The sequence below is a fragment of the Orbicella franksi genome, chromosome 9 (genome assembly GCF_964199315.1).
Source record: "Orbicella franksi chromosome 9, jaOrbFran1.1, whole genome shotgun sequence".
Classification (NCBI taxonomy): domain Eukaryota; kingdom Metazoa; phylum Cnidaria; class Anthozoa; order Scleractinia; family Merulinidae; genus Orbicella; species Orbicella franksi.
The window spans coordinates 13,329,254-13,342,798 of NC_138153.1; the positions used below are offsets into that span (position 1 = coordinate 13,329,254).

At 37.9% G+C, this 13,545-nt stretch overlaps 2 protein-coding genes across 2 annotated transcripts in view; both read right to left on the reverse strand.

Annotated features, from left to right (window-relative positions):
- The window catches only part of LOC145498081 (bone morphogenetic protein 1 homolog), a 17,789-nt gene continuing 4,244 nt past the window's right edge, over positions 1–13,545 (reverse strand). Inside the window, exon 6 of the mRNA XM_081477960.1 lies at positions 1–327. Coding sequence (XP_081334086.1) covers positions 252–327 — 76 coding nt within the window. The 3' untranslated portion in view covers positions 1–251. The remainder of the gene's footprint in view (positions 328–13,545) is intronic.
- LOC145498282 (neuropeptide Y receptor type 1-like) lies at positions 7,685–8,821 on the reverse strand. The gene has a single exon (XM_081478185.1). It carries the CDS (start codon positions 8,819–8,821, stop codon positions 7,685–7,687), a length of 1,137 nt encoding a protein of 378 aa, XP_081334311.1.

The following is a 13,545-nucleotide window of genomic DNA, read 5'->3' on the forward strand; positions in this document are numbered from 1 at the left end:
CAGCAAATGTGCCAAACTGGATCTTATTGGGAACGATTGTAAACTTCCCTTGTCTCTTGGATGGTCATGTATTCGTCTACTATTCAATCTGTGCAACTTACAAAGTTTCTAGAGATGATAAACCTCGAAACGTCTCCATTTCTAACTGGAATACTTTGTTGTGGCTCAAATCTCTGTCATAAAAGAGACAAAAGGTTAGGTTCATCTCCCAAGAACCCTTGAACTAGTGATTTACAATGAAAAGCACTGACTTACATGTAGATCAGATATGACAGTGATTGAAAATCTGTGTTCCTCAGCTGGGCGATTTTGCTTCCACCAAATAAACTTTAGAGAGAGAGAAAGAGAGAAAGAAAAACCGATATTCAAATGCAATGTTTAACTTGAAATAAAAAATTCAAAAAGTTAGAACTCTTTCAGTCACAGCTATTAGACCAGCTTCCCTAAAAGGAGAAGAACCTCTAGCTCTGAATAGATCAACTGGCATGCGTCACAAGTATTTTTTTCATTTTCAACCGTATAAAAAAGCATTTACACGGCTGCCATGTTGGTCCCCAAAATGTACACTAGAAAATACATGTGCTCAATTACCAAGGGGTAGAAATTTCAACGCCCAGGACCACCAACACGGGTGCCGTGCTGTGATGAAAACGTTCTACCTCAATTTGGGGTTAGACTAGCACAGTGTTGTAGCTGAGTTTCTAGCTCAGGGATACAAAACAGTGACCCTGCCAGTGTTCAGTCCAAGGTCCAAACCAGGTAGCATTAGATCAGCACACCTGGCCAGGGTAGATTCGTGACAACCTTAATCTCGACATTAAGTGCTAATGCAACAAAAATACTACTACCAGTATTGCGATTGGTTGCGCGAGCAAAAGCGAATCAGCAATCAAACGACAGGCTGAGTACACGGATCACAACATCCACCCAAGAAACGCCCGGATCTTTGAACAAGGTATAACCAACTGCCACAAGAGGCTTTGCTTGGAGTCGAGGTACTCCACCTTGGACAGCCAAGCTGTCAGCGAGAGGAAACCACTCCCTCCCGATTACGTGCCTCTAATTCAGAATTTAAAAAGACAGCGCATGGGTTTGTAACGCGAGCAGTAAAGAGCCTGTTTGCATTGTAGCTCTGATGAAGGCAGACAGAAGCCACCAAAAATTAGTTAGCATAAAAAACAGGTCGGTTAAAGAGAAAATGGGTTCAAAGTTCAGTACTAAGGAAGTACTTGATAACAACAAGAGCATCTTCCAGTTTGTAAAACATTTTCTTAAAAAATCCTAAAAGATTCACCAACCCGATCGAATGCAAATGAGTATTCAATAAAAGGACTTTCAAGAAAGCAGCCGTCCTTTCTATTACTGTCAAACAAAATATCTTAACGACAGCTCGTAAGTTTCGCCGAGGTGTTCGTGCTTGTTTACATTGACAGTAAAAACAATTAATCTCAACAATTTTGAATTTTCCATTTTCAATTCCCCACATCCCTATTCCTCATTCTTTGTCTTAGTAAATCTGATTGTTCAAGACTTGGCGTTACTGAGAGACACAAACGTTCCTGTGTGTTACATGTAATGTGCCTTGGCTTTAACGTTACGTTGATCTTCATAGTAAGAAGCAGAAAGTGTTGCTGAAAAAAAAAAACGCCAGAGGTAAGTTCCTATAATGTTACCACAATTCGCAAGTCGCTGATGCTGAACTGAACAGCAAGTGGCGACTAGAGTAAAGCAAAAACGTACAGCGACAAGCGCAATTTCAACTTGTTAACGGCTGTCTTTAATGAAAGAACTTTCAATAACGAAAACTTACATCTTTAGCTCAAAACATTATTGCAAGATGTTTTATTGACAACAAAAGGCAAATATTATATAATGTCTAAGGCTTTTTGTGAAGTGGAAAAGTTCTTCATAACACATCTCAGATTGAGAGCTTTTCTAATGGATATCGGCAAACCACACGCAACACCGAGTTGACCTACTCACGTGTCTTACAATCTAATACGGAGATATTCAGCAGATATTCAGCAGATATGTAGCAGACACCCAGGACCATTGTAGTAGTTCTTCGTTAAGATTTATCAACAAATGGCACTGATCCTCTACCCTGAACCGTTATTTGAAACAACATTTGCTTATTTACAATTCATCCACAATGCACTCCGTTGACGACAGGTTGTAAAATTTTTATTTTTGAAGGATGTCAAATATGAGATCACGTTAAAACCACTGGCGACTTAAAGAACCGAAATTCGGATTGTAAAGAACACTGTTTGTCTTCCTTCCTTCAAGATATAAACTGAATGGACTTCTGAATATTTCGTATTTGACGACCACCGTTAAACCGAACTCGATTTCGGCATACATTATCACTGGAAACTTTCGTTTCTTTTGTTCGAGTGATGTCTCAGTTGTGGATGTTGAGAAACGACATAATTTGTTTCAAACTGTCCCAGCAAATGTGAACATAAGGAAATTGAAGGATTTACAAAAGATGAAGATGAAACCATGCTGAGCAAACCGTCACACGACGAACAACGTGTAAAGCTAACAACTGGGCAAAGAGATGAATGAAACCCCCTGAGGGAACTTTTCTTCTCCTGAAGTACCTTCACAAACAAAAAAAATTCCGTTTAATTGAAAACTGAAAATAAAAAGAAAATAAACTGGGTATGCTCGTTAACGTGTAGAATTTCTGGGTACAGCTTCTTACTGATTTCTGTTTTGAATGTCCCAACCAGCAAAATGATTCTTTATGTGCAGGTAAAACGCCGAACCACTAAGAAGATCACAATTGTTATTCTTCATCAAGTGTGTTCTCTGGATTTCTCTGAAGTTAATAATAGAAGTGTTTATTTAAAATTTCTGTTTACACTAAGGGAACATGATTTTTTTCGAGGTTTTAATGAACAGAAGTGGGAGAGGCAAGTGCGATGGAGAAAATTGATTTGCTTCAGTATATTTGCTTCTCATTTTTCTCTTCAAAGCAAGAATTAGGGCAAGTTTTCCCCATTAAACACCTGCTATTCGATGTTCCAGCCAATGAACCCTGACAATTTATCAAATAGCAAAAATTTAAACATAATAACGTGTTGTTCTTCGTTGTGCGATGAGATAGTGGAAATTAAGAAACTTGCCATCATTATTCATAATATTAATCACAACTCGAGATTAGTGTGAATTCTAATTGTGATTCAGTTGACAGCTTTTAAATCAAAGGGTTTTAAGGAAAGTTACATCCCCAGGGCAAGACGTCTTTTATCCTGTTTTATAGACAAAACAAAGAATATTGAAAAAGCTCAACTACTCACCAAGGATGGTGTTTTCTGGTGGCCAATTTGTTCTTAAGCCTAATTCGAAAATAGACAATTCTCGTGGTTATTTTCTTACAGGGGAAGAAGGAAAATGATCTTAAATTCACTGCCTGGGAGCATCCGACTGATGGTTTCGGTAAATTATCTCCTTATTTCCTTAAAAGAATTGTCATGTCGAAATTTCGCGATATCAGAAATTGAATGCCTGTTGTTCTCGCATTGATAAAAAGTATAGTCTTGGGCGCCAAAAAATGGTCAGTTATGATTTTAGAACTGGACGGAGGGCCAATAAACCAAGGTTTTCGGGCCAAGGACAACAAAGCCCTCATAAATTCGAGTAGACTCAAATTCTCCTGGAATGACCGATCAGATAAAATTCTATAGCACCGCCTAAAATTAACCTACAGAGCTTTAAAAGCACTCCAGATAGCCTAGAACAAAGCCTTGAGAGAAAACTGTCGTTGGATGCACCTGACTGGTACTGTCGTGTATATTCGATGGTGAAAAACGATAAAAGTTTATTATTCAGCTATTTAGTTTGTTATGAGGGTCTCTGGGTATCTTACACTCTACCTCAGGTAGAGCGGTATTGACCATCAAGTTTCAAAGCAACGACGATCTTCCTATTGAGAAGACGCACTTTACATATACTAGACTATGGTACCAGAAATCATGCGGTTACATTAACCTTAAAGAAATCTGAGCTACATGTACAGTGGTGCTAAGGATGTAAAAGGGTCACGGAGATGAATCTTTTGTTTAATTACGAACAATACAGGTCATTTTAGCCTAGCCTTCATCGCGGCCGGCAATTTCGACGACAATGCATGGAATGTTTACCACAGAAAATAAAAGTGGTTGGTTACGTCTAAATCAATCTTTGTAAAAGCGAGTTCGCTGATCAAGATTGAAATGTGAATTTCCTCATTTCTTAGCCTAGCCTTCATCGCGGCCGACAATTTCGACGACAAAGCGTCGGATGTTTTCCACAGAAAATAAGTGTTTGGTTTACCTCCAAATCAATCTAATCAAGATTAAGAAGTAAATTTCTTATCTGTTCTTGCATTGACAAGAGTTTACCAATTAAAACTACGACCACAATCCAGTGAATCAGGTCTTCGTGATTTTCTGTTCACCAAAGCGCGAACTTGTGAACGACCGATCAAGCCATAAGTTTAAAGAAACACAGATTTTAAAATCAGTTTAACAGGAACTTTCTTATAACAAAACAAACACAACTGCCATAGTCCGTTATATCATATTTTTGGCGCCATTAAATCGCTTTTCCTTTTATTGCTAGTGGTTTTAGGCGACTTGGTACGCCAAGTTGACGCGACTCTTAAAGGAAAAATAAGTTGATCGCCGAAAATCGACATGTTCACACAGCTTGAAATATTCATCAAAAACATAAAAGGGTGGCCGCATACACCCGAGGTAGACTTAGTTTTTCTTTGGAGAGTGCGACTCCAGGAGGCACCTGAAATTCAGGCTGGGAGTAAATAAAGTACGCCAAGACAATCTCAGATAGGCTGCAAAAGTTTTGTTGCCCATGGTTTGGCTTGATCCTCTTTACCGTAAAGATAACTTTTTCGCTTTTCCCTATATCAGATCACAGCTTGAGCGCAAAGATGAATAACTCTTCTAGATTAATCTCGAGCTAATTTCGAAAATTAAAAAGCCTGCTTCTGTAAAAATAGCTAAATGCTGTTATTTCGGTGCGTATCAAAAAATTTGGTGCGCCAAGATGACGCGTCCCTAAAAGAGGAAACTCGTTTATCGTCGAAATTTGGCACGTCACCCAGCTTGAGATATGTATTCATTAAAAACAGAAATCATCAAAAACAGAGCACCCTGCGAGCAGAGTCTGTGTCGATAGCCCTAACCCCTAAGATTTTTCTAGAAGATCGACGGAAACTATGCTAGCAGGGTATAAACAGTCTGCCTTTTTTGCGTGTTTCTCGCAAACGTTAGGAACGTAAGAAATGAAGACGGCGACGCCAAGAGGGACGCCCAGAAAAAAATGAATTTCTATTTTATCTTTGAACTTGGCAATTGTCTAGACCTGTTTAGTACACCTATGGATTAAAAACCTTTTTCAGGCTAAATATGTAATGCCAGCGTTCAATTCCAAACGAAAATACAAGAAAAAAATAATTAGCCGCTGTCGCTCACGTTCACCAGGACCACGCTGAACTTGGTCATTTCACGCTGCTGTTTTGCAGAGGAAGGCTAAAGAATACACAAAGATTTACAACGCACGTGCACAGACATTGTTTTGTTCATTAAACTTTTTTTGGTGGCGTTCTCGTTGCCGCTGTCGTCATTGTTTGCTTAAGCTCGTGCGCTGACTATCGATAATTTAATCTCTAAGCACGCCTGCTTTCTAAGTGTTAGCCCTATCAGCCAATTTGCCTAAACAAAAAGCCAAAAAAAAGGTGCGGTCGAGTGACTAAAAAGATCACTGAAAATGCTTTTAGTGTGTAGGTCTAATTTTATTTAAACTGAAAGCATGGATGATCGCGCAGTTCGAATAAGCACACGAAACACTCAGTCAACTCTAGCATCGTCAACGGTCAAGATCAATCTTCGTATTCAATGCCCGCCAAGTTTGGATATCTTTGACAGGTTTTTTACCGCAGGGTTTCCTCGTTTTTCCATAACACAACATGAGGAAGCAATAATAAAGATGCAAAATTGTCAGGAGGACTTGGTTCTGCTTTTAAAAAAATTAAGATACAAAACTAAACATGTAGCCAAAGTTGTAAAGGAACCACAAGTCCAATGGTTGCAAGTTTACACTTGATTGGAATTCTTGCTAAATATCATTTTCTCATCATTTACTATTATTCATTGATTGATTATACTTTATTTACACAAATAGACGTACGTCTTCTACCAAAGGCAACCAATTAAGGCAGGAAGTTTTAATGAGCTTTACCGAGTGTTTTTGTTTTCTTTTTGTTTGTTTGTTGTTGTTTTTTTTCAAAAGATCTCCATATTTCAGTAAACCATCTCAAGTGCACCAGGTTGATACAATTTCTCAATGTACTAATGCTAAAGCGGATTTGAGTAATCTCCGAAAACATGTGAATTTGCCCAAAAACGTAAGAAAGCTTCTTCAAATCATTATACGGTATTAACATTTTTACAAGTCTTTGGTTACCTTGTTCTAAATCTGGGCTCCTTTACATTTTAAAGGACATTTTCCATAATTTAACCTTCCGTGAACGGTATACGTGTTAGAAGCTGATCGAGAATAACGCCTACGTACATTTCCATTTGATTTAAAATAATTATTGAGACAATTCGGCTGATTATATCACTAATCTATGATAATATATATTAAGAATAGTTTAAGATAAGAATATTGGCAAACACGGCTTTTTTCCCACAAAAGTCACAATTCTAACTATCTTTTTGCTTCATCAGACTATGATTAAAATATGTTAAATACAGGAGATTGATGGTGTCATAAAATGCCTGAAGATGTTAATAGTATTTGCACAGGAATTATTGGCTTGATAATTGAACAAACAACTCTTAACTTGCCCAAAATATTGACCAATGCCAGATTCAAATTTTTCCCTAATGCCAAGCCGAAATTAAAAATCCATCAGGCTTCTTTTCCCGCCTCCTCCTCATCCTTATTTACAATTCATGAAACGCCACAGTTATTAACTATTTCAACAAATTTCTTGAAAGATGAAAACTGGGATTTCACGTAAATGTTACTTGTAGTAAAAGGTAGACATTGTGATCGTTCCCATAATTTGACCTTCCGTAAACGGTATATGTGTTAGAAGCTGATCGAGAATAAAGACTACGTACATTTCCATTTAATTTAAAATAATTATTGAGATAATTTGGCTGATTATATCAATAATCTATGATAATACATATTAAGAAAAGCTCAAGATAAGAATATTGGCTAGGACTGCTTTTTTTTCTCACAAAAGTCACAATTCTAATGATCTTTTTGCGTTATCAGAATATGATTAAAATATGTTAAATACACGAGCTTAATGGTGTTATAAAATGCCTGTAGATGTTAGTAGTATTTGCACAGGAATTGTTGGCTTGATAATTGAACAAACAACCCTTGCCCAAAATATTGACCAATGCCAGATTCAAATTTTTCACTAATGCCCAGCCGAAATTAAAAATCCATCAGGCTTCTTTTCCCGCCTCCTCCTCATCCTTATTTACAATTCATGAAACGCCACAGTTATTAAATATTTCAGGAAATTTCTTGAAAGATGAAAACTGGGATTTCACTTAAATGCTACTTGTAGTAAGGGTAGACATTGTGATCGACCAAGGGGCGATTGTGTTCTTATGCCTCTGATAGTTAAATGAATGTCAACCGATCAGAGTCAAACATGACTCGCTTTCGACAAACGTTTGAGATAAATTGAAGTCGTTCCAGTTTGCATGCGACGGCTTCCACCCCCCTCTGATGTCCTGCGGCTGTTGCGAATTAATGATATTTGTTTAAAAGCGTTACGGAAATTCCTGTTGAAGATAACACAGATACAAGGATTTACCGCGCTCCACAAATGCAGCATAAAGAGACACGTGAATGGAATCGCAGTAACCAGTGCACAAATGGGTGGCACTTTCCAATTCCACGGGAAAATTAGAGAGAACATGAAAACAAACAGTGGAAACGTGCAAACAGCGAAGGCAATAATTATGGCCACCGACATTCGGATAATTTTTTTGCGTTGCTGATCGCGAAGCCGTTGGCGACAAGACAACCGTTGCTCGGTTTCTTTGTTCTGCGCTTTTAGTCTCCATGCAATGAAGCCATACACGATGGCTAACAAACAAACTGGAACAAGAAAAAAAATGATGAAAGTCGCTATGACAAATCTGTTGTGGGTTTCTTCATTATCAAATGCTGGTCCCCAATCCGATACGCAATGCGGTTTATTATCGTTGGGTTTTATTAACAGTTTGAAAATGTAGAAATAGGGCGCGTGAACTGCAACGGCGACTATCCACGAACAACCAATGCAAATGAAGCGAACTTTTGGGGTGATGAGTTTAGCCTTAAACGGGAAGACAACGGCGACGAACCTGTCCATTGATATCAACAAGAGGCTTTCGATGGAAACAACAAGTGAAACATCAGGAAGAAAGAAGGAAAGTTTGCACAAAATGTCTCCCAGTAGTGGCGGACTGTCAACCTTCCAAGCATCAGAGCCTGAAATGATATAAGCAATGGTTGTAGGCATAATGGTCAACGGGTTGAACAGATCGGACACAGCCATGTTAAAAACAAAGTAGTTGATCGACTTTCGTAGCTGTTTGTTCTTGTGAATAACCACGATAAGATAGATATTTCCAGCTAACGAAACAATAAGAATGATGAAATAGGCTAGGGTTTTTATGACTGTTTCAACTGTGGAATCGCCTACAGGACAGCCACGAGTATTGTTTTCAGCGTTTTCCTTGGTAGCTGAGAAGTTCTTGATGAGCGACACCAAAGTTGCATTTTCGTCGAACATGTTTTTGTTTTATGTTACCGTATTGACACTGGTAAATATTGCTCCCTTTGGCAGTTCGACGTCCTGAACCACGTTCCGTGAGAAGATGCAGACAACATAACAGGAAAATGCAAATGCCGACAGCTTTATACTTAACATAATTATCATAAATGGCCTTTCAAGCTTCCAAGTCTGTGAAACTATTAGCATCGGATATGCTTGGTGTCTCATTAAACACCACCTGCCTCTGACAGAAACCAGGCATGTGTAACGAACAGCATAAATAGAGAGCCAAGTGAATTAAGACGCTACAAAGAAATCCTTTCGCATGTGTTTTTTTTTTTGTTTTTTTTTTTTCTCAACAGCTGAGAACATTTTCTCAAGTTTTCATCTTGGCAATTGTATTAAGACAGAAAGATCATGCCAAGGAGATGAGCCAAAACACTGAAATGAAGTAAAATGACAGAATGACAATTGAGAGCCAAAAATATTAGCAATTGACATAAATCTTGAAGAGTCAAACTTCAATCAGGTACAGGTATAATTATTTGTTTTTACGTTTTTCCTTTTTTTTCACTGTTACACTTTCTGTGTAAATAAAACGGAACTTCACATAACATCTTGTTGCTTTATTTGAAAAAAAACAACGTAAATCCCTTCAATTTGGCTATGAAACTTTGAACTGCCCGGCAGTCGCTTTTAAATATATGTGTGTGTGTGTGATATTGACAGTTAATGCCTTGATACCGTCAAATATTTAAAAGCAGAAGCTTATTTCATGTGAAGGTCGTCAATTTTCCATGAAGATTCAACTATTCCCAGTCAATAACATAACCACAAATTGCTTTATGTGAATTTTTAAAACAGTTCACATACAAAGTCAAGGTAATGTAGTCTTCACTTCCGTTGGGAAAATGAGGCCTGCCACATGCTATTTCATTGTCATATCTTCTCCCAATCTACTCAGCTTAGCTGTTCATGCGGCACACTTATATTGCTTTAAGCAATTTATAACGTTAAAATGAATGAGTAAAGTCGAATTCCGTCTGCTTTATAACATGAATGATTAGCAAAATCGAACGAGCGCAAAGTGGAAGCCTAATGTCTTAAGTACAAGGACACGCCGAATTTACGATACGAAGTTCAGTCAGCGATTAATATCATAGGAGGGATAAATTGTGGTAAACAAGAACAACTACAAATTTAATCCTATTTTCCCCTTTCTTTGATGCTGGACAAAAGAAACTCATTCAACTGAATCTGTCTCATTACAGTGAGAGTAAAAACCGTGTACTATCCAATTACTGACGCATGAAGCGTTCATGGCCAAACATATTCGAGAAATTTGTCCTGGTTTGGATTGAAGTAATAAAATAAAAGGAAAGTGTCTTAGCAATTTGTCTTGTTGATATAGAAGTTATATTATATGTTTACTTTAATTTCCTCCACATTAACATATATCTGTGTGATTTCACGTTGTTATGCTGACATTTTGAAGTCCCATTTTAGGCCGTAACAAAGTCGTGTACGCCTCTGAAAGATTTCCTTTGCTGATATACTTTGCAGGCAGAAATTTGGCATTACTAAAAAATACATAAAACCTACAGTTATCATAATTTGAAATACAAATGTAAGGTCAGAAAATAAATGTCATAAAAAATAATACAATAATGAATAAAAGATTTTGTAGTTGACAGTAAATACACCGTCATTATTTTGGTTAATGGAATTATGTGTGAGCTTGGTTAGTGATTCATAAGCTTCCTCGTTTATGGAAAAAGGCATCGTAGATACTTTCAATCATTGTGTACCAAGATTTCTTTCAGTGAGTCGCGACCATATTCAGTCCCACGATCATTAAGTTTTGAAATTAAGTAGTTCGAGCGGCCTGTAACGTGACGAAACCTGTTTCCACTCCAGCCAGCTGGTTCTTATATCAGTGCTGCCCACTCATTTCAAGAGATTAATAATGGTAAAAAGACTGACTTGGGTCAAATTAGGTCTGTATTATCATCCGGGTGATTAAGAAGGCGTCGGTCGACCACGAAGTGGGAGTCCCATTAAGCGTATTATGATTAAATATCCAGGGGTTTGATAACATATTTGAATTTATTATATGGCTGAACTGTTCCGCGATGAAAAGGACAATTCTGATTGGTTTCCTGGGGGGTCCGAATTTTGCAATACGGACCGCTAAAAGGGACCGCTCATGACTTAATTTCCCCGAATTGCTTTTTCAATTCATTCACAAAACGAACAGTTTTTGGTAAGTAGAAATCTTTTTACCTTCATGTTTGGAAAACAAATTCGGTAACATGGTCACAAAAGCGACATGAGAAACCTGAATAACTGCATGCTTAACTTTCGCACCCGCGTTTATCGAGAAAGGATCGCGAAGACCCATAAATTTAGCAGCAGATTAAAAAGAGCCATTATAATAAATACGTTATTGAACTTGTTCGGTCTGTACTGGAGAATATTGTGTCCATGAACGTGCAAAAAAGGAACTCGACTAATATTTCTAACGATCTCGCGCTAGTTCAATAACATATATAAATTGACTACAGAAAGTCCTTTTTTGCAATCATAACAAAAATAACATAACATAATATAATTATTCGCTGATTCAGCTGCGTTTGTCCCATTACATCCGGGGAAATGACTTATAAATAACCAATTAGTCAATAAAAGCATAATATAAAAGAACTTATTTTGTCAAGATAAGATAGCAATTTTATTATTTGTCAATTTTTAAATAAATATATGTGCGATTACAGTCACATTTTGATGTTCTATCTTCGCGACGAAGTTGTTGGCGTTTCTGAAAAAGTTTTCCCCCACAGTAAGAAAAACTCTTTCTTCAACGTAATGATTTAATTTCATATCAGGAGCCATAATCGGGGACGGAGACCGTAAGCGCGCGCCATTTCAAGTATTGGGGTTGTCCCCATGATATGGGACAATAATTCTATTTTTAGAACAAATTGCGCCATCACCTGCGTCACACGCGCGTACATGCTGCGAGGATTTTTGCGGATGTCGCGCGGGGGAAATGGCGTCCGAAATTCCCGAAATGTTTCATGTTTTTGCCCCACAACTCAACCCGTTTACGTCTGTTGGAATTTTGCTTAAGTATTTTCGTCGTAAGCTGATCCAGTTTGAGTGAAGTAAGACAGTGTCGAATTTAGGTATGTTCCGCTGTAAGCTTATATATATCGCTGACCAAGTTGTGTTCCGACTGATGCTTCTTTTCCATGAGCTGTACATTATTCCACTTTAAATTTCACATATGTTGAAGATTAACAGCTTTTCCATTATACAGCAAAAAACTAGCTGGATATATTTAGATATAGCAGAGCTTCTGGACTTCATAGTTTCATAGCTCCTCTTGCCACACGCTTGCGAGGAATTTGTCAGTCTATCGCGACCGAAAAGTAAAACAAAATAATTGCTAGTTTGAGTTTCGCTTGAATTGTAAGCAACGCTTGATGTTTCATCGAGGCTTAATAACTTTACGTCCGTAGATACTGCTCAGTTTTATTCGTGTAAAAATCCAGTAAATTCTCTGTTGTCGATGAATGAGAGCGCCCGCTGATGCGTGTATTGTACAGTCAGTAAACATGACAAATTGTACTTCCGCCGCACTTTCGTGTGAAAGCGTACATCGAACTCAAACAAAAGCTCTGTAGTTTTTAAATATGTTTAAGATTGATAAATGTTTGAGAACATATTAAAAGCTAAGCTGAAAATATGTGAATAAAGCAGAAACAATCAGCAAAGTTACGATGACGCTTTCTTTAATCAACTTGGAATAACGATTTCGATTTTGTTGATTGGGGTTATCAAAACTCCTTGTCTATTTTCATTTTCGCAGTGTAAAACTTCACTATGGTTATGTTGAAGAAACACACATGATGTTCGTAGCCTTTTTTGCATTCGTGAAATTTGTTGCAGTATCTCAGCACAAAAGATAACGTCAAGATTTGTTGACAATTGAAAACACCGACTCGGACTTGAAAGTGCACGAGCTGCACGATGCAAATGAGCTAATTCTACGCGTCAGACTTTCCTTTCAAAAACCTTTGCAAACTCACCAAACAAGCAGAGACAATAAGAAACCATCAAAACAGGTTTTGGTTATGATTAAACATTGTCTGAGAAACTCACAATTTAACTCGATACCAGAGTAGAGAGTTTTCTTGCTATATTCTTAAGCATACGTGTAAGCTTACAACTAGCGTGAGCAGATCTTATTATTCATTCCCAGCGCGAGATTGAAGTCTTGTTTTCGACCCTGAAAAACCCACCTTTTCCGTTAGCTCAGAGCATAAAACTACATATAAGCGCCCTGGTTCGTATTCCCTGCCTTATTCCCTGCCATCGCTGTGAAAAATACGCAAGAGAATCTCTCAACTGTCACCATTTGATCACGCAACGTGACAACATCCACGCGAGAGCCCCTGACATGTGCGTGAATCCGCGCGGATATATGACGTCAGGATGGCGCAATTTGTTCTAAAAATAGAAAAATTGTCCCATATCATAGGTGCGCGCGAATCCCGAGACTTACGGTCTCCGTCCCCGATTATGGCTCCTGCTTCATGTTTAATATTATTATCGGCTTCCATGGTACAATGTTCTTTGCGTTTCCAGCCAGCTCAGAAATTTCTGCCTTGAAAGTAAAAAGCTCTTCTTGGGGTAAATGTTGTAAAATATGCGTCCCAGAATGCGACGGAAATTATCTT

Excerpts from the sequence above, each read along its gene's own strand:
- LOC145498282 (XM_081478185.1), bottom strand. The coding sequence starts at position 8,821 with ATGTTCGACGAAAATGCAACTTTGGTGTCGCTCATCAAGAACTTCTCA.